This window comes from Ictidomys tridecemlineatus, chromosome 7 (assembly GCF_052094955.1).
Source record: "Ictidomys tridecemlineatus isolate mIctTri1 chromosome 7, mIctTri1.hap1, whole genome shotgun sequence".
NCBI lineage: Eukaryota > Metazoa > Chordata > Mammalia > Rodentia > Sciuridae > Ictidomys > Ictidomys tridecemlineatus.
In genome coordinates, this window is record NC_135483.1 from 3,046,754 (window position 1) to 3,069,379 (window position 22,626).

The 22,626-nt window shown below is 41.5% G+C and overlaps 1 protein-coding gene across 19 annotated transcripts in view; it reads left to right on the plus strand.

The window, feature by feature from the left end:
* The window catches only part of Ptk2 (protein tyrosine kinase 2), a 238,148-nt gene that overhangs the window by 51,866 nt on the left and 163,656 nt on the right, over nt 1-22,626 (plus strand). Inside the window, exon 1 of one of the 19 annotated variants that reach the window (XM_040293590.2) lies at nt 5,216-5,605. The exons of 15 other annotated variants lie outside the window; for them this stretch is intronic. In XM_040293590.2, coding sequence (XP_040149524.1) covers nt 5,506-5,605 — 100 coding nt within the window. In that variant the 5' untranslated portion in view covers nt 5,216-5,505. Of the gene's footprint in view, nt 1-5,215; nt 5,606-22,626 lie in introns of those variants that run through there. 3 more of the 19 variants (XM_021723892.3, XM_040293591.2, XM_021723929.3) reach the window with 3 other exon arrangements.

Consider the following 22,626-nt stretch of genomic DNA (forward strand, 5'->3'; position numbering starts at 1 on the left):
ATTTCCATAGTCTTTTCATTTAGACTGTGTGAAGTTCTCATCCACTGAACAGATACTTTTGTTCCCCCTCACTCCAGCCCTCGTAACCTCTCTTGCTGCTCTCCCAGTGACTTTGACTCTCAGGTACCTCTTGTATGGGAAGCCATAGGTATCTGTCCTTTGTGATGGTTTATTTCCCTTGGCAGCCTGTCCCCGATGTTTGCCATGTACCTGTGCCAGGTTGCCTTTTTTTCCAAGGCCGAGGGCTATTCTGCTGTATGTGTGTGCTGCATTGTGTGTGCATCTGCTAGTGGACACTTGGTCACTTCCCTTTTTGGCTTTTGTGAATATGAGTGCACAAACACTTCTTCAGAGCCAAATTTCTGTTCATCTGGGTGTATTTTCAGGAGTGGGATTGCTCAGTCAGACGGTGGCTGAGGGTTAGTTTTCAAGGAGCCTCCACATTGTTCTCTGTGACACTTGCGTCATCTTCCTTATCCCAGCAATAGAGCCCAGAGATTCTAATGCCTTCACATTCTTCTCAGCACTACCAAAATTTTTTAAAACAGTAGCCATCATAACGGATGTGGGATTAGTTTTAATAAAAAATTTTTGTTTTTTGTACTAAGGATTGAACCCAGTGGTGCTTTTACCACAGAGCCATGTCATCTATGTGTTATTTTGACCTGAGGTCTTGCTAAGTTGCTTAGGGCCTCACTAAATCTCAGAGGCTGGTTTTTGTTTTTTTGGTACTGGGGATTGAACTCAGGGACACTTGACCACTGAGCCACATCCCCAGCCCTGTTTCGTATTTTATTTAGAGACTAGGTCTCGCTGAGTTGCTAAACGCTTCACTTTTGCTGAGGCTGTGTGTGTGTGTGTGTGTGTGTATGTGTGTATGTGTGTGAGAGAGAGAGATGCTGGGGAATGAACTCAGGGCCTTGTGCATGCAGGGCAAGCACTATGCCAATTGAGCTATATCCCCAACCTGGCTTTGAACTGGCTTTGAACTTGTGATCCTCCTGCTTCAGCCTCCTGAATCCCTGGGGTTACACAGTGGTGTGTGCCACTATGCCTGGCTTAATGATAAAAATTTTAGATAGAATTAGACAAGTGGCTCCATGTATTTCTTGGTAAGGTGGAATAATTCTGCCAGCATGACAAAACCAAAAACAGAATGGAGAATGACAGGGAAGGCCAGTCATTGTACATCTGCTGGAAGAAGAAAAGCTGCTTTTCTGTGCCTGGGGTAGGGCATGGACCCTTGCTGCATGGTGCTGAGGTTTCTTGAAAACAGAGCATGGAGTCAGAAGGTAGCAAGACTCTACCTCTTCAGCTGTAACAGGGACCTTTAAAGAGGGTAGTGTTGAGGTTTTCATTTTACAGCTGAGGAGCAGCAGGCATGGAAGGACTGCACTCAGCACTCGGGGTGCTTGGTAGTGTGTCTGCGACCACTGAGCTCCTCCAGCCTTTGTGTCTTCATTCCCTAACGTGGAACAACACAGTTGCAATGAGGTGAGCAAACTGTAGACCACAGGGTAGGAAAGCTCATCTGACGTGTGAATGTGACATTCATAGCACACTTCCAGCCCTGATGACTCATGATTCCTGAGTTATGACTTGGGGTGAGCAAGTTGTGATGTTAGGTATGCTACCTGATTCCTCAGAGTTGCCTGCATTGTTGGAGGTGTTGAGAAGAGCCCAGACTCTGCTGTGTGACCATGTAGCCTTGGGGTACCTTTTTTGGGTTTCTGCTTCCCTGGATTTGTAAATAAAAACTGGATGTGCCAGTGTTTTGAAAGTGCCTGGTGAAGCTTGGGCATTGCCCAGGGCAAGGCCATTCTGCTTTCATTTCCTCAGTGCCCCCTTTGTGCTGTCATGGCTGGCACATGGTCAGTGCTTAGTAAGCCTCAGTATTGTCATTGTCCTATTTCACAGATACAGAAACCAAGATTCAGGCCAGCCAAGTGATTCTTTGACCCACAGGTAGAACTAGGGTTCCTTTGTTTCTTCCAGGCACAAATCCAGGGCCTTCTCCTGAGGTCCTCATGTGACAGAAGGGAGGTACAGCAGTTGCCGGGAATCTCTGCCAGCAAGTGACCAGCCTCTGGGAGCTGGGTTGTATTTTGAGACTTGTCTGTTTTGAGAAGGCGATTATCCTTATTATGACTAATGTTTTATTAAACTTTATCAAGCTATGGTTTTTGTTGATAGGCTAAAATTTTTCTAAAAATTGTTTGTTTTTTATGGTAGAAAAAGGCATAATGGCAGAAATGATAATTAGTGATCTCAATGGAAGTAAGTAAACTTGGTTTAGATACTGAGCATTGAGAAGTCAGTATATGTTGTAATTATCAGTTGCTAATTGGAGAGGCCATGTCATGAGGTGTTGAAGTCATTTAAATCTGTGACTCCTGGCGGCTGTGGACCTGGGAGAGCGGAGGAGTGGAGCCAGGAGCTTCATGAGCAGTCTCTCCCCTGCCCCCTGCTGGCTGACCTAAAAGTACTCATCTGTACCTGGCCTTTCCAAGAAGTACTGCTTGGCACAGCCATATGGAGATAGTTTTTATGCACTGCTTTTGGAGGCATTTTATAAGCAGCTCTTATTTGTTCTTGCCTAGGATCTTCTTAGGCAGTTTGGACAAAGTCGTCCACGGTGTGGGGAGGTTTGGCTTTGCGCTCACAGCCTCCCCCAGCCTCAGGACCTTGTCTCATTTCACCCTGTTTCCATTCTTGCTCTACTGAGAGTTTAGTGGGAGTACCCAAGCCTAACAGTTGTAGGATTGACTGATCATTTTGCAGTACGGGGGATGGAGGGCACAGGTTACTCTCTGTTGCTGACACCATGCTCTCTTGCTGCTGCTCTCCCCAGCTGTCCACTCTCAGTTCTCAGTGGTTCCCATAGCTGCTGCTTCTGAGTGACCAGTCCCTGGGTGTGAGTGATCCCTGGGCATGCCATCACCCACCTTGCTCTCTGGGCTTCCATCTCTTACCTTTCCATGTAATGGCAAAACCCGATCTTGTTGTGAAATGAAATCTTAAAAATGGTAAGAAACCAATGCCTGGGGAAGGGTCAGTTCGCCTCCCCTCTTAGCCTTTTTCCAGGAAGCCTAAGTAACCACAGGTCCCTACCTTTTGGATTGTAAATAACTGCCCTAAGAATCGAGTTTGGCTACTCCCTCTTGAAACTTAACAGATGCCTATGAAAAGAGCCCTTTCTTCTTATCTGTTTCTGTGAGCATGCGTAATGTTGAAGACCCTGCACAAGACCTTCAGCTATGTAAATTAGGATTTTTTTTTTTTTGGTGGTGCTGGGGGTGTTATGCATGTGAGGCAAGCACTCTACCAACTAAACTATATCCCCGGCCTGGCAATTTCTTTTGAAAGAGGAAAAAGCCCCAATGATAGGATGGGTCCAAGATGACACCAAATAACCTATAAATGTTGTGAGAAACTGGATCAGGCTCAGAATTTAGAGTTTTGTTTTCCTCTGGGCCCTCCAGTATATTAAAATAAAGTCTGGAGTTCTCCTCTTCTCTGAATGCTGCTTGCTTCTTCTTCACCAGTCTGTTTCTGGAAATATCCACAGCCCTGGCTCTTGCACAGTAGGAAATGAGGACGTGCTGTTGCTGGAATAGATCACAAAGCAGTGCAAGGGGTGGCAGAGGAAGCCCCCACTCACTGGTTAGAGTCAGCAGCTGGGCTTAGGCCCTTTTTGTCCACATTCCTTCTCAATTTTGTCCTTGTTCCCACATCACTGCCAGTGCCTTTGCCCAGTGGCCCCCACACCTCCTTGCACCACTCTCTTTTTACTCAGGTGGTTGGTGGGATGGGTCTGTGGTGTAAAGGCCCTGGCTCCCTCTCATGGTTGCTGTTGGTAAGGGGATGCAGAAGTTCTGATCTTCTTGAAGGGATGGCAAGTGCCACAGGGCTTGATGTGTAGAATACAGTCGTGGCTGGTGTCTTTTTAACTTTTGAGAGCCTAAATTCCAGAGGCACTCACTCTCTGGCTTGGGAGATTGGTGCTTAGGCAAACCCCAGGCCCCTCTGGGCTAAGGCAGAGGGTGTGCTTGCTTGCGTCTTCCCAGCCGTGATGTCCCATAGCCTTCCCCTTGGTGCCTGCTGGCACTGCGGTGTTCCTAGGGGCTCTTCTTGGTGCTCTGGGTGCCTTTTCCTTGTTTTGCTAGGCTGTTTACTTGTGCTTTTCAGGAGCCACTTTCTTCCTAGGATCATAGTTCACCCTGGGGTGTGATGTGTTTTCTGTGGGGCTCGGGAAAGCTCACAGGAGACTGAGTGGAGCCTGGAGACAAGGCCTTCATCACGGGTAACTAGAACTGAAGCTGACTGTCCAGGGTGGCTGGGTACAAACAGGCCTCTTGTTCTCTCAGGCTTTGTCTCGTTCTTGCTTTCAGCAGTGGGTGAACTCATAAACAAAGCTGTGGCCATTTGCACAGTGAAGTACTTGAGTCATGGTTCGTTTATGAGATTGTGCACCCAACATAATGACCCACATATCAGGAAAGCTAGAATTGAGCTGAGCAGCAGTGCGTCCTTGCACTGATCACTAAGTAGAATGTGTTCACATAGCTCAATGTTTGTCCTGACCTTGACTCTCTTGCCAGTTTGAATTGAAAAAGTAAGTAACTTTGCATCTTAAAAAACAATTGCTGATGCAGACTGTTAGGATATTTTTCTGTCTTGCTTCTTCACCATGAATTGTATTAGTCACTTATCTTTTAAGTTAAAACAACACTCTGTACATCTTAGATATCTCATTCTTTGTGTTTTCATCTTAGATAGTTTTATAAATCTATGGGCTCACTGTGAAAGTATCAGGAAAAATATTTTGCCTCAAAGATTTTTGGGTTCCTGTGGGCTTTTTTCTTGCAAATTTGTTTTTAATGTTGATCCGTACCGCCCCCACCACTACTACTCTTATTTCATCAGGATAATTATTTTGACAGCAAGGTTAGAATTAGATTGGTGAAGTGCCAAAAGCATGACTTAGAAAACAAAAATGGTTTAGGACCCTGCTATAAACTTGATCTGGGTCAGACTAGATTTGCAGCTTACTCAATTTTAGAGTCAGCTGTCAGCTTTGTATGCAGAAGTCTCCCGGATGCATTGAGCAGAAGGGCGAGATTAGCATATTCATAAGGCCCTGGCTACTGGCCTTCTTTTTCTCCTCCCTCCTGCCTTCCCCGCCTCTCTCTGAATGAATCTAGGAACACAGACCCACAGGGTCCAGTTACTAGCTGGTTTCCTTCTGTTCAGTAGCTTCATCTGGCCAGGATGGTCTATGCTTCAGATTGCAAAAGCATGAGAAGATTCGGTAACTGAGAGGCTTCCTTCAGGCTGCTGGAAAATATTACAGAAGGAGCACATCCCAAATTTTGCTTCAGACTCTGAAGAATGGTTTACGCCACAGAGAGAGCTTAATCTTACTCTGGATCGAAGTAAATGCTAACGAAGCAGTGAACTGGGACTCTATGCAGACTCCGGGCTTATCTTGATAGGATTGGGTGTATGTTGTTGCAACTGGCAGGCCAGGAGGCCCTGAAACCAGCAGGTGCCATCTGTATGGAGAAAAGCGGCTGTAGTCCATTTCCAATGTGTTGGGCTAAAGGTATAAACGACTTAAAAATCTGTTTGGCTTATGTTTTATTTAAATTCATGTTTTTGCACTAAGAAAGGTACATAAGAGTTTTTCAGAATTTATTTTAAATAGGTTTGCTGTTAAACTGAAGGGAAAATGGAAATTGACGCAGTGGGGTTTAACAAGAATCCTGCAAGCCCAGTTAGGTACCTTCCCCTGGTAAGTACAGGGAGGTGCATTTACTGAGCCAGGCCATCTTTTCACGCTCTGTCCTGTGCCTCTTGAAAGGTTCACTTTTTCTCTTCCATTTAAGACATCCCTATTTGTTCTGTGATATGGAAGTTTTTAAAGAATAAAAAGACCAATTTTAACTTTATAAAAGACATAGGGAAAAGGAATAACATGGCTTTTCTTATTTAAAAAGTTTTTCCTTTATCATACAAAGCACTATAAAGATTATGTATTTAATTTGAAGGTCTTATTATTTTAAGATGAGCATATATCCAAGGCCCAGGAACTGTGAATAAACAGTTTTCCACTCTAATGTAGTTAGGGTTTTTATTTGCATAGAAATGTAGATATCAAAGTTGGCATTTTCATTGTAACATTCAAGACAGTATTTGGAAAGCATATTTAAAAGTTAAAAAGGCCATGTAGTTAGTACATGCTGAATCCAAGTAAATCTATCTTAAAGTACTAGTGGATATTTATCTAAGCAAAGTCCTTAATGAAGAATTTAATAAGTCTGTTGTAACTGAAGTATATTTAAGTGTCCTGTTGCTCTCCGAGGAAGGATTTTACTGGATGTACCTCAAGGCAGGAAACTGCATTTGTGTAAGCAGAGCTGCAAGCTGACTGGCTTTGGGTTCTAGGTTGAAATTTCCAGTCCATTGGGATGCGGACGTGTCAGACCAGACTGCAGTTACAGCATTAAATTTGTTTGTGGTGGTTGAGTCGTCTTTGCCATCTGTGAATTCTTTTTCGGTTCTCTCCCACAAAGCACATAATGTTAGAACTCTTCCAGTGTCTGCACAAGGCGTTTGTCACTTTATTACATGACTGGATACTCAGAAGAGATCTTGCCAAGTTAATGGAAACTCAAATTTTATGTATTTTCTGGGCACTGGGGATTGAATGCAGAAGTTTCACCACAGAGCCACATCTTTGGTCCTTTTTATTAATTTTTATTTTGAGACAGAGTCTCACTAAGTTGCTTAGGGTCTCACTAATTTACTGATGCTGGCTTTGAACTTGCACTATTCCTGCCTCAACCTCCGGAGCGGATGGATTACAGGCTTGTACAAACATGCCCAATGGAAATTTGTATTTTAAAGGTCATTTGGCATGGGGACTTTTTATAATTGTAGTTTCTTGGCTTTAGAACCATATGCTGAGCATAACCAGTGGTCAGAGGCAAAGAATTCTAAACTTGCTGACAATTTCCATCTTTTTACAGACTTGCTGGGGGCTGGTGGGCATAGTTCACCTTTGTATGTTAGCTCTGATAGGGAGTAGTAAGGTTCTTCCATGTTCTTCCAAGCCTATACTGGGTTCAAGATGGACAAGCACAGTTGCTGTGGGGCGTTATGAACTTTAGCAAGGGGGAGATGGTAGTGTTTTGGTTCATTGTAGAGCAAATGATCAGAGCAACTGGGTTTCCAAGGGTGTTTTTAGGTGGTCGGAAATGAACACAGTTGCTTCTAACTGAAGCAAACATTTATGATAGAACATGGGCCTGGGTGAGAGGGGCCAGAGCTCTCCCCTGGGGAGGATGTGAGTAGGGGATGTGACAAAGGCCAAAATTGGTTCATCTTAGGGCTGGAGCAAGCCAGTCCTCAGATGGGCTGGTTCTGATGGAGGTGCTGGCCTCCATCCCTGTCAGAGCTGAGTACTGCCCTCCCAACCCTAATGGCCCAGCCTCTGTGAGTTCCTTCCCTGCCTGCACAGCTTACTCCCTTGCACAAACAGGAAAGTAGCAGACCTGTACATGCTGGGTGATTTTTGGCTTCATGATAAGGACAAAGATGTTGGTGTACAGGAATTGGCTGAATTAGTTATTTCAAGTTTGAGAGTTAGGGTGTGAAGATAAGGTAAAGAGCTCACATCCAAAGAACATACAAATCTCTATCTTGAGTAGATATTCTAAACCACACACTTGACTTTATCAGTCACATTAACCTCAAAAAGCATAGCAGTGTCCCAATTTAAGAACACATAAAATTCTTACCAGGACAAGCTAAAAATAGTGGAATAGACCTATATTTATATACTTTGAAACAAAACTTTTAAGGTGTCCTTAAAGCACTCTGGGATCTTTTTGAAACAAAATTCATTGTACTGTTGAATTTGATCTAAAGATCTCACCCAAGAAGATTATATTGTAAAGTATTTTAAAAAGATTTTGTAACACGTGTAACTATATTGTGGTTTCCTAGGCATGAAGACAGTTTTAATTCAGAGTGCTGGATTAAAGGCCAATGTTCACAGTGTAAGGTGGCAGGGCTGTTGAGGCAGGGAGCCAGATTGGGCTGGTCCAGATTTATCAATATGCACAATGTGAAAGGCGGGAAGCTTAGGAGAGGGGTCAGCAGTGTTGTTGTTGGAAGTTGTTAAAGTCATGTTTGTTCTCTAATAGAATTTTAAACTCCATCTGCCAGTTAGTGCATCTGTCCATCCATGCAGATAGCCCTGCTTACTGCCCATTTATCTTCTCTAGCAGTCAGTTGCCTCTTGGTACCCACGTTTGATACTCGGAAGCATCTGATAACTTGCAGAGAGGAGCCTCCCAGTTGCTGCCTGAATCTCTGCTTGGTAGACAGTGGAACCCCATTTACTCAGTTCACACTGCCCATCCAGATCATCTCCTTGGCCCTTCTTCCACTTGTAACAAGCACATCATTCCATCATGAATTCTGCTTCCAACACACCTCAAGTTGTTAAACTTGTGTCCCTTTTGGCTGCGCCCACTCCCTGGTCTGTATTACCCCTTCTCCTATCAACTGAAACCTTGCAGGTGCTGCATGTGGTAGCCGCTCTGAGCAGTATATGCACAGAAGCTTATACAAATTGCCCCATGTAATTCCCACGAAGCCCATGAGGCAGGAATTCCTCAGAGTACCAGTTTTGCAGACAAGACAGTTGAGCCCCTGAGAGGTTAAGAGACTTGGCAGTGGTTGCTTAGCGCATGAAGGCAGTGTCAGGTTCTGATCATCAGGAGTCTGACTCCAGTATACTTAATCATTGTGGACACATATCCAAATGGAGAAACCATAGCTCACAATAGAATTATCTGCTTTGTATAATATATACATGTTGATAGAAGAATCATGACTTGTAATCTCAGATACTTTTCTTTGGATACCACTCATTCCACAAGTGTTCAGTGAGCACTTAGTGTATACTTAGTATACTCACTGACATCTGCAAGTTCTGCTATCAGAACTTGGCAGATGTCAGTGAGTAAAGCCTCCTACTCCCTGGTGAAGTTGGTCTTCCAGTGAGGAGCGTAGCAAATGATAAGAATAGTAAGTTAACAAGAATGAGTGATAGGTGCCCAGAGTCACAGTGAGGCTGTTGCCGCCAGATGGCAGTTTTCCGGAGATTGTCTGGCCAGCTGTGTTGTGAGGGTGTCATTCATAGAAGACCTGAAGGAAGTGAGGCATTGGCCTGGGATGTCTGAGGAAGAGGGCTCCAAGTGTTAAATGTATGGCAGAGATCCCTGATGGGGGAAGGGCAGCATGGTGGGGACGTGAATAGATCGAGGGCCTCTTCCTGACTCTGCTCACAGGTGTGGAATGGAAGGCCCACTAGGAACCAGCTGCACTTTTGCAGGTCACTTTGAATCCACCTTCCTTAAAAAGAGTTCAGTGAGAGGAGTCACTGGCGCTCAGTCCCTCCTCTACTGTGTGGGAAGCTGTATGCATTCTGATTTTCTGCAGGTGGGCTTTGCTCCTGTGTTCTGTGTGGGACCTCAGCATCAGGGCCTTCTTGCACCTGCACCATTCTGTCCCTGGCCTGACTGTTGGCTCTGGGAGAAGGCCATTGGTTCTCCAGCCTTTTCCTCTTTCATTTGAATTGGTTGTTTTTGCTCAGATATGGTCTTCTTAAGGAGACAGGCGGCATGCCTCAGTTGATGCTTTTCATCCCCACATTGCATTGGGCAGCACTGTCCTCAGGGCCCTGGTGGAGACAATGAACCACACAGAAGCCTAGTGTGTGTTCTCTGGCACCGTGTTTAATAAAAGGGAGCCATGCCCCCACCTCAAATGCAGCCCACCCACTGTGCTTTCTACCCTGTATCCCCCACACAGTAGACTCCTATATTTTCATGATTAATGAGGTAACTTGTCTGCTTGGAGCAACAGAGGTTTAAATTCTTAGAACCATATAAGAGGATGATGGAAATGTTTCTGGAAATTAGAAAACACCCACGTTTTTTCTTTTTGCTTTAATGGTTAGTGATGCTGATTTTTGAAGGGGCGGGGAAGAAAGCATTTACAGATCTTTGATTTCAAGTTCATTCATGGATGTTTAAACACTGAGGAATTTATTATAAGGTCAATGATTTTCTATATTCCTTTATATTTTGTTTGTTTGTTGTGCTGGGTATCACATCCAGGGCCTCAGGTGTGCAAGCACTCTACCACTGAGCTATGTCGCCAGCCCCAATTTCCACCCCCTGTAGTACTGGGGATCAAACCTGAACTACACTATCAGTCCCTCTGTATTTCTTAACTTATCTAATTTTAGTTTAGAAGAGAGAAATTTAACTTTAAAACAATTATCATGAGATGTATTCATTTTGCATTTAAGTTATATTTGTAGATTTTCATAATGTAGCTCATGATTTTAGATTTTGGTTTAGATGCAGACTTTCTTCTTTAAGATAGACAGTTCAACTAATATACATCAGTGTTTTTGCTTTGTATTATGTCTCTCTTCCTGGAACGTTGCATAAAAGGAGTCCCATTTTAGGTCATCTATAAAGTTTGATGTTGAAAAGAAACCACTGGTAGTTTTAAGAGACTAAAATGTTAATATGGTGATCAATGGCTGTTAAATACTTGGAAGTTACTCATTTTTTTCATTGTAAATCACTAAACAAGACTATTTAAGGAATCTGTGAACTCAACTCCCAAATGCCCATGGGAGCTCCCTAGATAGTTGTGGAACATTTTTTTTTTTTTTTTTGCAGAACTCCCAGCAGGTTGTGGTCGTCCTGCCCTCTCTGTCCTGGATCACCCAGCTCTCAGGGTTGCCCTGTCTACCCTGTGTCCCAGATTTACCAGGAGCCTGGGCATGTTTGGTCTCCCTTGGCCTGCTTCCGTGTTCCTGGGGTTCGTCACTTGCTTCCTGTTGTCCAGGGTGTGAAAGTAGCACCCATGTTGGATGCAGGTTTCCACTTGTTTGTACTGTGGTCAGTCCAGACTCTGTTTCTCCCTCATTTTTGAGTCTCTGTCTTCCTTTACGGTAAAATGGAGTTAAGGTTTGCTCCTGAGAACAGGATTAAATGAGATAATGTATTTCACAAATCTCAGATACCTCGTATATTCCCAATATTCAGTAAAGGGCTGTGTGTGGGGGGGGGTGGGGAAGGGAGGGAGGAGAGAGTGTATTTTAACACTGCAAAACCTGGCTTCCTTTTATCTTCTTAAGAGAGTTTGGGTGTGTTCTGTCTTTGCTCAAAGTAGGATTTTAATGTGGTATTTTGGTGAGTGTTTGTAGAATACCCACTCTGGTTTCCGTCCAGTGTGCACGTGTGGCAGTCTAGTGTCAGTCAGGGTCCACTGGTGAGCTGTATACCTCTGTGAGTGGGCTCCTGGGTCTCCTTGCCTCAGCCAAGTCCTGGGAGCTCCCCTGCTTGGACCATTTGTGCCCTTTTGAACCCTCTCTCAGCATCTTCTTCCTTGGTGCGACTCCATAGAAATCGCAGTCTCCCGTCACCAGGACCTCTTTGTCACCACAGCAAAGGTTCTGTTGTGACCAGTGGTGCCTTGACCATGGCTCTCTTCCTGGAAGCACTCCTGGGTTGGTTCCTCAGCAGTCTCTTGATTCATCTCTTAAGCTGCTGTCTGTGGCTTCTTGATTCCCCCTTCCTCTCACCTTTCTTTTCACGTAGCATATACCCAGGGTGAGTTTTCAGACCTCCTTCAGTGTAGGAAGTGGGCTTAAGGGGGCCACATGTCACGGGGTTTGGAGGTATGACACAGCTAGCCCATGTGGATTGAGGAAGTCAAGTGTGGTTGCAGACTAGTAGGATGGAGTGCACAGGGGTTAGAAGAATGGGAGCTGCCAAGGTGAGACTGTGTGGGTTGAGCCTCAGGAACACGACAAGGGACACCATCCCTGCAGATTGTATAGGCCAGGTATGGTAGCACTGATGGGGGTTGGTTCCAAGTCCTCGAAAACCACCTGGGGTACTCAGGTCTCCTGAGGACAGGGAATACTCTTTATGCTTAAGCCACTTTTGACTATGGCTTGCTTACTGATTCCCATGACTGTTCCAGTGCTGTGTGAATGGTTGTTTGGGACACTGACAAGAAATCAGGGTCTGTACATGTTTAATACAGACACTGGATTTTTCCCTTGGATGTTTTGTTCCACAGTTGGTTGAGTCTGAAGGTGCTGAGCCCTGGGATGTGTAGGCCCACTTACTCCCCTACCTGTAAAGAAGAGGTGCAATGGATAATTGCAGCATGGTTGAACAGGTGTTCAGCCAGCCTTCAACCCCAGTGCCCAGGCACCCAATAGCCACATTGCCATCCATGCTTTGCACTAGCTGGCATTTATCTGAATGACCTGGGAAGATATAGAGTCCTGATTCTAGACCAAGACCTCCTAGCCTAAGGAGAACACTGCTGTAATATCAGTTCTTCACACCTTTCCAGCACATTTCCACCTTGGTGAGGTCTTAAAAATGAAGAGCAAATAGCCAAGGGTTTGTTTTGATTTAATATGTATGGGAAGGTCATCTGATCACTCTTTTGGTTCTGTGTTGAGAAGACAGATATATTGTGTATGAGATCTGACTTGTAACAATGCGCACTTAATGGATCTGAATGGGTAGTGCCAGTATCTGGAGTGAATTTGAATGGACCATGTACTGGTGTCTGTGGAGCTGCATAAGAGAAAGCATTGGCTATAGTGTTTATCCAACATCTTACATCCCCTGAATGCCTTTGGGGCTCTTGGAAATATCTATTTTTGCCTAATTATTGGGGGCCTAACCTTAGTCTAAGAGTGTTGTGGTTAGTGATATTCATATATTGACTGTAAAAGGGAAAGCGAGCCTTGACTTGGGGGTGGAGTACAGCAGTTTGGGTTCCCTGGTATAGTCCAAGGGTCCTTGAGTTTGGCAGATTGTCAGGCAAAAGGAAGCAGAGGAACTGGATGCCATTTCACAGTCTAGTTGCTTAAGCCAACAAGGTGAAAGGAACATGCTCTGGTTTGTCTTGATACCCAAATCTTGGATAGGGACCTGGTTCTCAGTCCTCTGGATCCATTAGATGATCTAGTAGCAGAAACTGTTGGAGCTGAGAGATGTGCTGCTGTACGGTGCCTCTGGGCTGTGCCTCTCACCTGCAGGTCCAGGTGACTTTGTCTCCAGGCAGTTATGCTTTCTGTCCTCTTTGTTTTTGTTTTGGTGGGAGATGGAGCTCAGGGCCTCTTGTGTGCTAGGCAAGTGCCCTACTAATGAGCCACCTCTCCTGCCCTCTCCTTTCCAATTCTTAATTAAGGGTGCCTGTTTTCATGCCTGCTGACAGTAACAGCCTCCAAGGCCTGTGGGTTTAGATGTCAGGTCCAAGCCCCTAGGAGGGCTCCTCTCTGGCATCGTGGGCCCCGAGTGGGCAGGAGTCTCTGCCATGCAGCTGTTAGGAGTAAGAAACAGAGGGCCATCGTTATTCTAGTGTTCTGAACTAAGACTGCACCTTTACAGTATGATTTTTTTTTGTCTTTTTCAAGACTAAAAATTGAGAAGGATTTGCACTGTTAGAAATGTCTAATGTGGGGAGTTACTGAATTACTTTATTAATAAAGGAAAGGGTCATTTCTACATCTGGCTCCCAAAGGAGATCTCTTCAACAGTTGTTTTACAAGTTGAGTTAATTAATTAGATATATAAAAGCAATTATTTCTAATTATTCCTATGTTTCCTCCTTTATGAGATAAGGGAATAGATCACAGGGTTATGGTGCTCCATCATTGGTCTACCAAAGCTAGTTGAGGTGTATCAAGTCTTATGAACAATTGTTTTTGTTATCATTCATACTCTTTTCTTACTTAGTAATGTTAATATACCCCGGTGTGTCTGGGTTCAAGTATATACATGTAGATAATGATACTTTTAACTTTTGATTTTTTTTTAAGTCTCCAAAAATCATTCACCAGTTACTTTTTGAGGGGGGAGGTACTGGATTTAATCCCTGAGCACTTTTCCACTGAGCTACATCCCAAGTCCTTTTTATTTTGATACAGGGTCTTGCTAAATTGCTGAGGCTGGTCTTGAATTTGCAATTTTCCTGTCTCCACCTCTGGACTTGCTGGTATTACAAACATGCACTACTATACCTTGCTTCACCAATTACTTTTTTTTTTTTTTTTAACTAGTGACACTGAATTTTTTATTTAAAAAAAATTTTTTTTGAACATACAGTATCTCCTGTTCTCTACTACTTTTAGGAAGGAGTTTTAACAAGAAGAAGTTTTAACAAATTTTAAAATTTCTAATTTCTCAAAAACAATAGGCTTTTTAAAAAAATAAAGACTTGATTACCAGAAATAATGTGTCGTTGCATACCATTTTCATATCACTATTCATTTCCATTGTTTGTCAATTTGTCTGTGATGCAATCTGGGAACAAATAAGCAGTCAATAGATTCCTGTTTTAGAATGTGAAGAAATTACCCACTGTGGGTATTTAATGATACATATGTGTGTGTGTATTTGCATATATTTAAAATTCAGAAGGGAAAAAGTAACTTAATCTGGTTACTTTAAAACAAATATTTATGTACTAACCCAAACAAGAAGGATTAATATCTTTTCCCATTTGAACTTTTGACTATGTAAAATCTATTTTCTGCATTTTTTTTTCCCCTGAGGATAAAAGTTTTTAATTTCCTTGTGGGCTAAAAGTAAGAATACATAAATACAACTTCTTTAGAAGTAAATATTAATTCTTTAACAGTCACAAAATTTATTTTTTAAAATTTTTCTTAAAAAACAGAAAATAATATATATATATTTTTTTTGTAAAACCTATGCCATTAATCCCCACTTAACCAAATTTTTTTGAAAGGGAACCAAGTTCATGTTCTGAGCATACATAAAAAGGAACCGAGTGTATAACTATCTTAACAGAATTAGACAAACAAGAATGGCCTTAAATAAATAAATAAGGAAGTAAAGAGTACATATATTCTAAGTAAGAAAGTATAATTTTGCAGGCTGAATGCCCTATGGAAGGAAGAAGGTATTAGCATGCATATACATTTCTAGGCATTCGGATTGTCTTTAAACAACGCATTACAGAGAAATTTTTTTCTTATTATAAAATCATTACTTGCCCTTGGAGAAACAGTGACTTTTAAGTGTGTTATGACATACACACACACACACACACACACACACACACACACACATACACATATATATATTTATTTATTTTAGTTATCAATGGAACTTTATTTTTATTTATTTGTAAGAGAATTAACTTTATTTTTATTTATTTGCTGAGAATTAAACCCAGTGCCTCATACATGCCAGGCAAGCGTTCTACCACTGAGCTATAACCCCAGCCCAAGTTTTATGACTTTTAATAATGTAACTTACATATAAAGTAATTAAATCTAAGTGTAAAGGAATTTTCAATAACTGCTACATTCAAGGGAGTACTATTTACCAGATTATGATTTTTAGGATATTTCATCTTATTTTCTTCTCTTTAAGTCATAAAATGTCATTTGGTTTTCTTTTACTTTTACTTTTCTTTATTTTATGATATCTACATGTAGAGAGAGGTATGTTAAAACACTATTATAAAAATCTCAAGTGAGGCTATATAAGTAAGACCTATTAATATATAGCATAACATTGTTAATCTTTGACCTGGTATATTGATTTCTTTGGAGAATAAATGTCCCAGATAATTTCTTTTTTTTTTAATATTTTTTAGTTATAGGTGGACACAATATCTTTTATTTTATTTTTATGTGGTGCTGAGCATCAAACCTGGTGCTTTACGCATGGTTGGTGAGCGCTCTACCTCTGAGCCACAACCCCAGCACCCCCAGGTCATTTCTTTATAAAAGAATTTTACTAAGAGGACCAGCAATATGGAGAATGATTTCCCGCTACTGCCCCCACCCCCACAAAAAACAAATTAATCAGTAGTTTAGAGCAATTATGTAAAATATGAAAATATGTAATTTATAGTTACAACTTTTATGTTAAAAGCTATTAAAAACTAAGAATAAATAATTCAAAGATTTATCTAAGTTAAACAGGGCAACTGATAAAATTGATAGTGATCACTATGAGAACTTACATACATCTAGTTAAAACAATAAAAATTTATGATTTTTTTTTAAAGTAGTAGTTGATAACAAGCAGTATAAAGAGTGTCCACAACTTGGTGGCTGGCCAGGTTTAAAACCTTTTTTCAAGTTGTTTCTACAACAGACATAGTTTTGATGTCTACCCACCTGAGTTCAGCAATTATGCTTTTAGAGTGTAAAATTATATGCCCTTAATTAACAACATGTATAAAGGTAATTTATAAAATACATTAGTCACTTTTTGAAAAAGAACATAGTTGTGGCATTATTAACTTACATGGTACTGAGAATGGGACCTTTCAACAGGTTTTTTTTTTTTTTTTTTTTTAAATAGAAAAACTTTATCTCACCATAAGCAAAGTCTTTTCAACAACAGGAAAACAAAATCCTCCAGGAAAATCTATATGGTTGTGGAGACAAATAAGCAAACATAACATTTGATAGTGTATTTAAAAAAAATTTTTTTTTTAGTTGCCAATGGATTTTTCACTGTATTTGTTTATTTATATGTGGTGTTGCTGAGGACCGAACCCAGGGCCTCACACATGCCAGGCTAGTGTTCTACCACTGAGCCACAGCCCCAGTCCTGATAGTGTATTTTTGCCTAAATTTTGAAGTAAAAATGGCCACACTCTTTTGTTAAAACATGAAGCTTCTATCAAAGATGTATTTCTTATTTTAGGGTACAGGATCAAAGAACAAGATAATACAGGTAAAGAAATTTTACAAGAAAAAACATGACAAAAGTTTTCCAGTTAAAGTACTATAGCATTCAAACTTGATTTAAAATGTAACAAAAACAACAAGATTGCAAACAAAATAAATGAAATAGTATTTAGGCAGTAGGGCTCTTGCTGATGGCTAGCAGGAAGTAACAGAGTGAAATCTACTTGGAAGAAATCTTTAATATACACATAACAAGCCCAAGGGATGGACTGCAGCAATTTATTCATTACTGCCATTTTTCTTCCAAAATAAAACCTTGATTAAACCACTCATACTCTATATTACTCGTATCTTTAATTCAGAGATTGAGGAACTGTATATAAGAAATTAATTTATTTTCACTAAAGGGATAACATATTGTACCTCTCTGCCAGTGTTACCTGAAAACCTTCTATATCAAAACAATTTGACAGCAGATATAAACAAATAAATACACAGTGGTCTTTCATTATAGTCCTTTAAAGATGTACATTCATTCATGCTATTAACCTTAGGATCACAGTGCATAGAATCCAAATATAAAAAGTTTGGGTGACTTTCAAAGAACTGTTGGATCCTTCACTTTATTTATAATCCCACCATAGCCAATAAAGTTCATTTCTTAGGCCCTGTTATGCATTAATCATTGAGTGGCAGGAGTTAATGAAAATTTCGTTACAATGTCCATTGCCAGCAATGACCGTCCCCAAACTACCAAGGAAGTCATTGTTATTGAACAACACTTGAGGACCTGGTACTTTTACAAAAGCTTAAAAAAAAAAAAAAAAGGAATTACATTTGACATTTCCTGACACCTGCATTAATCCTGTATGACTAACAAAAGCATGTCCATTGCATGGACTGAAACAGCCATCAACATGCGCCAGAATGCACACGAGTAAAAGTGCAGGCAAAAGGGGTTAGGGTTGTAGCTCAGTAGTAGAGCGCTTGCCTTGCACATGTGAGGCACTGGGTTCAGTCCTCAGCACCATATAAAAATAAATAAAGGTATTGTGTCTATCTACAACTAAAAATAAATAAGTAAAGGTATCATGTCTGTTTACAACTAAAACAAGTTTTTTAAAAAAAATGCAGTAAAAGGAAATAATCTTCATTGCCTATAGGTCACTTCCAGTCAAGGGTTAAAGTTCAAAGACTGAATGAATGATCAAAGTGCTCATTTTCTCAGTAGGACTGTCTTCTGCTAGGAGGATAATAACAGTGGCATCAACAAGTGTCATCAGGCTACCACCATTTTGTTTTCTTTGGATTCTTATTACATGTTCTCATATAAAAAGAATTATCTGGTGGTCTTCTTGTGTAATTGAATTTTGAACACTCTTCCTGTAATGTCATTCTGGGACGAGGGTCATTTTGCAAAGCCAACAATTTTTTTTTTTTTTTTTTGCATTGATGTCATGATGGAACCATCCCTGGACCAATTACGTTTTTTAAAAAAATATTTATTTATTAGATGTAGATGGACACAGTACCTTTATTTTATGTATTTTTATGTGGTACTGAGGATCGAACCCAGGGCCTTGCACGGGCTCGGTGAGTACTCTACCACTGAGCTTCAACCCCAGCCCCTACCACTTTCTTTTGAGGTTCTAATATTAGAGATTTTAGAAATTAATTTAAACTTGATATTAAAGACAATTGTTGAATATTTTATGACATTAAAAATTTTTATATTGATACTTTAAAGTAAGTATAGAACTGTACAGTTTGTCATATTATCTGAAAATTTCAAAAAATCTTTTTCATGATGACAGAGCATTTTACACAGGTTACCCTACTTTGAACATGATTCATGTATGCACAGATTTCATTTACTATGGGTTTGTTAACTTATACCCAGTCCCTCAAGAGTGGTTCAAATTTCTGTTACCATGGTATCCTAATTATTATTAGTTATATGAAGTACAAACTCAGTCTACAGATGGCTGTATGAGCAACTGTGCACATAGACCGGTGGCCACTGTGTCACTTCTTTCACATTAGTAGTTCATCTCTTTCCCTTACATATAGACAGCCACATGACATTGCATAAAAATGGGTAAGCAGAAGAGGAAGTTGGCCAACAAAAATGAAATGTAGAATGGAAACAAAAAGTTATAATATAGGAAGATATATAGGAAATGAAATTGGGTATGGTTAGAAGACTTGAAGATGATAAGTTAATGAGAAAGGACTGGACTTAGGTTTGCATGAGGTTGTGTTCACAAACCAGCAAACACAATTGTTTAGTTCCAGCTAGTGTACCATGAAGTTGCAGCCCTCACAGCTTGTTGATTGACTTTGATTAAGCTATTGTTGCTGGAGACTATGATGATGCAGTTTCTTTAGTTTTGGAGGAAATGTGGCCAAAGCATGAAAATGATAAAATTTGCATCCTGGCAGTAAGAGTGATAAGTGTGCAGTGGGCTGTACCTTTTATTGTACTGTGCAAGTAGCTGCAGGATTTTAGTTGAACGTAAATGGAGTTATGGAAAATGATAGCCAATGTGGAACATTGACTTTGCTTTTAGAGCCTCTAGATAAGCAGCCAGAGGAACTTTAAGGTGAGTGTCTAGACATAGCTGAAGAAAGCCATGAGATAGAAAGGGTGGAAGCATCCCTGCGGGGAAACACAACAGGGCAGGTTGTGTTAGAGGATCTCTTGGAGACTCTTCATGGAAGGACACTAGCCGGTGATGGAAGTATTAGAGGCTGATCCACACTGAGAAAGGAAGCCAGTAGTTGGCTGAAGCATGGAAAAGATGGGCAGTCCATGTCTCAGCTCACAGGCAAGGTGGGGCGAGGGTGGTGCTGTTCACATACTTGTGCTAAGTCCTTGTGAGGACCCACACTGCTGTGCAGAGTGAGCACTACTTGTCTTCAGTCACATACCTTCAGTATCAGTTGTTGTTGCTGTGTAACAAGTCCTTTCCATATTGAGGGCTTAAAATGACAGGAACTATTTATTTTTCAAATCTGTAGTTTGGCCATGGCTCAGGCTTGAGAGGGACAGCTGGACTCTCTCAACATGATGTTAGCTCTGGATCCACCGGGAGCCAGAGATCCTTGGTCAAGATGGTGCTTGTTTTCCATGGCTGGCAGGTTGATGCTGACTTCAGCTGGAAGCCCAACCCAGGCTTGGCTTGGGGGCCTCAGTTCTTCTTAGGCTGTTTGAACTTCCTTAGAGCATGGTGGCCGAGTTCCAAGAAAACCAAGATCACCTGCTTGTGTTTTTTTATTTTGGTTTCACCCTTTAGGAGCAGTCCCTTATCTGTAGTCAGAAGCCAGACTCAGTAAAAGGAATGCAGGGCCTCACCTCTTGGTAGGGAGAGTATCAGAGTCACAATGGAAGAAGGGCATTTGGAAAATAGGAACTGCCACACATTGATATTATGATAGCAAGCTTTTAACTAATTTAACATTAGCTTTTGGCAGGAATTTAGGACATTCAGATTAAACTTTTTATGAGAAAATTAAACCCATGCCTTGGTTTATTAGGGAGGACAATTTTTATATCAGTCTGGTTAAGTATTCACTTTGGGATTATTACCCAGAATTTTAAGAACTCTTCAATTTGTTTGTGTCATACATTTAATTAGATAAGTTATGTTTTATTTTGCTCAGCTGTGTCCACTTATTTTTATACCTTTTCTCCTCCTTTTGTGTTCTGGCCCTGGCTGCTTTTCTTCCCACACACTTCCTTCTCTTCACTTTCACCAGGCAGCTTGGGTTCTGCTGAAGGGCTTAGTGGCTGGGCATAGCAGTGCAGGGAGGAGGGGCCTGAGGAGCAGGTGCTGGCTGGGGTCCTGGTGCTCTTTTCCCTTCTGTCCTGCTGTCCTCATGTTCAGAGCCAGTCGTGGACTGAGCCTTGTAGTCTGTTCCTCTTGGCTTGACTCTGAGCCAGCCTCCCTCTTTCAAGCACCCTGTGGTGCTTCCTTTTAACTAAAGGGTTGTCCTAGAGGTGTGGATAGCTGATGACCATCTGCATGGCCACTCCAGGAATCGGGTGGGTTCAGGCACTTTGGTGTAACCAGGCAGCCTGACTGAAGTCAGAGGTGGTGATGCCCCAGCCTCTGGGACAAGATAAGGTTGAGAACTGACCATAAGCATCTTGAAACCTTTTTCCAGTTTCACAGCAGTTTTATGTTTATTGACTCTAATGCTAGAAGTTTTGTACTTGGTTTTTATGTTTTGTTTTGTTTTTAACCTTCATCTTTCTAGAAATTCCTTTTCATTATATTTTACAAACGTATTGATGTGTGGCATGTTTGAACTGAAGACAAAACTGGTCCTTTATCACAAGCTAATAGTGTTACCAGTATAAACCATGTAAAAACAGTTTTGGGTTTTAAAATCTTTCTACTTTGATAGTTTTTGAGAACAATACTCTGCAGTATGCAAAAGTACTAGATACCTCTGATGGAGAAATCTTGAGAAGCTGTAAGAGAATGGCAGCAGATGCTGGAGGGCTGTAGTGACAGCAGAGCTCTGTGGGACCACCTCTCCCTGTGGGGGTGAGAGCCGTTGTTCTTTATAACCTTCACAGTCACAGATCAGCAGCCCCAGTCATGCAGTTCCAGCTGTGGGTCAGAACAAAGGCAGCACCACACAAATAAGATGACTAGGCAGTCTAGAGAAGGCAGCTCAGGACTTGTTTTGTGGCTGGCCATTCCTGGAACACCCTACCAGGCACTCCAGGTCAGGGTCTCGGCCCTCTAGACCAGCAAAAGGACACATGAAGAGACTTAAGTGCCACCTGGGAGTATTGGGGGTCGAGTTGTTAACAGAATCAGGCCCAGAACTACCTGGAGGGAGGTGAGAAAGGCATGGTGGCAGAAATGTCCATTTGAGAATGCATGGTCCAGATAGCATTTTGACAAACAAATAAAAGCATTTGACTGTAAAACAGTCACATTCTGTCATGGAAAACTGCTTCACTCACACTGTAACAGGCTTATCTTTTTAAAAAGGTTTTGATGGCTATAATCTCACTGGCTCAGGAGGCTGAGGCAGGAGGATCTCAAGTTCAAAGCCAGCCTCAGCAATTTAGTGAGACCCTGCCTCAAAGTAAGAATTTAGAAAGAGGAGGGAGGTGCTGGGGATGCTCAATGGTAAGCACTTCTTCTTGGTCCCCAAATGAGACAGTAAGGACATCAAAGTAAAGCATACTATCAAGTGCTTCCTAAAGCAAATAGATAAATAAAAGCATTGCATTTTAAAAGTGTTCAAAAACCTGGGTGCAGTGTACACACCTGTAAAATTCCAGCTACTTGTGAGGCTGAGTGTTTTGGTCAGCTTTTTCTCTGCTGTGACTAAGAGATCTGACTAGAACTATTTTAGGGGAGGAAAAGTTTATTTAGGGGCTCATGATTTCAGAGGTCTGATATACAGCAGGCTCCATTCCTTGGGGCTCAAAGTGAGGCAGGACATCATGGTGGAAGAGAGTGGCAGATAGAAATGGCTTACATGATGATCAGCAAGCAGAGAGAGAGAATCCATCTCTGGATATAAAATATATATCCCATAGCCATGCCCCCAGTGAACCACTTCTTCCAGCTATACCCCATGTGCCTTCAGTTACCATTCAGTTAATCCCACCAGGGATTAATTTACTAATTAGGTTAAGGCTATAATCTAATTGTTCCTCTTTCAAACCTTCTTGCATTGTCTAACACGTGAGCTTTTGGGGGGACACCACAACTAAACCATGACACTGACGTAGGAAATTTCACAAGTTTGAAGTTGGTCTGGACAACTTAGTGAGACCCTGTCTCAAAAAGGGCTCCTAA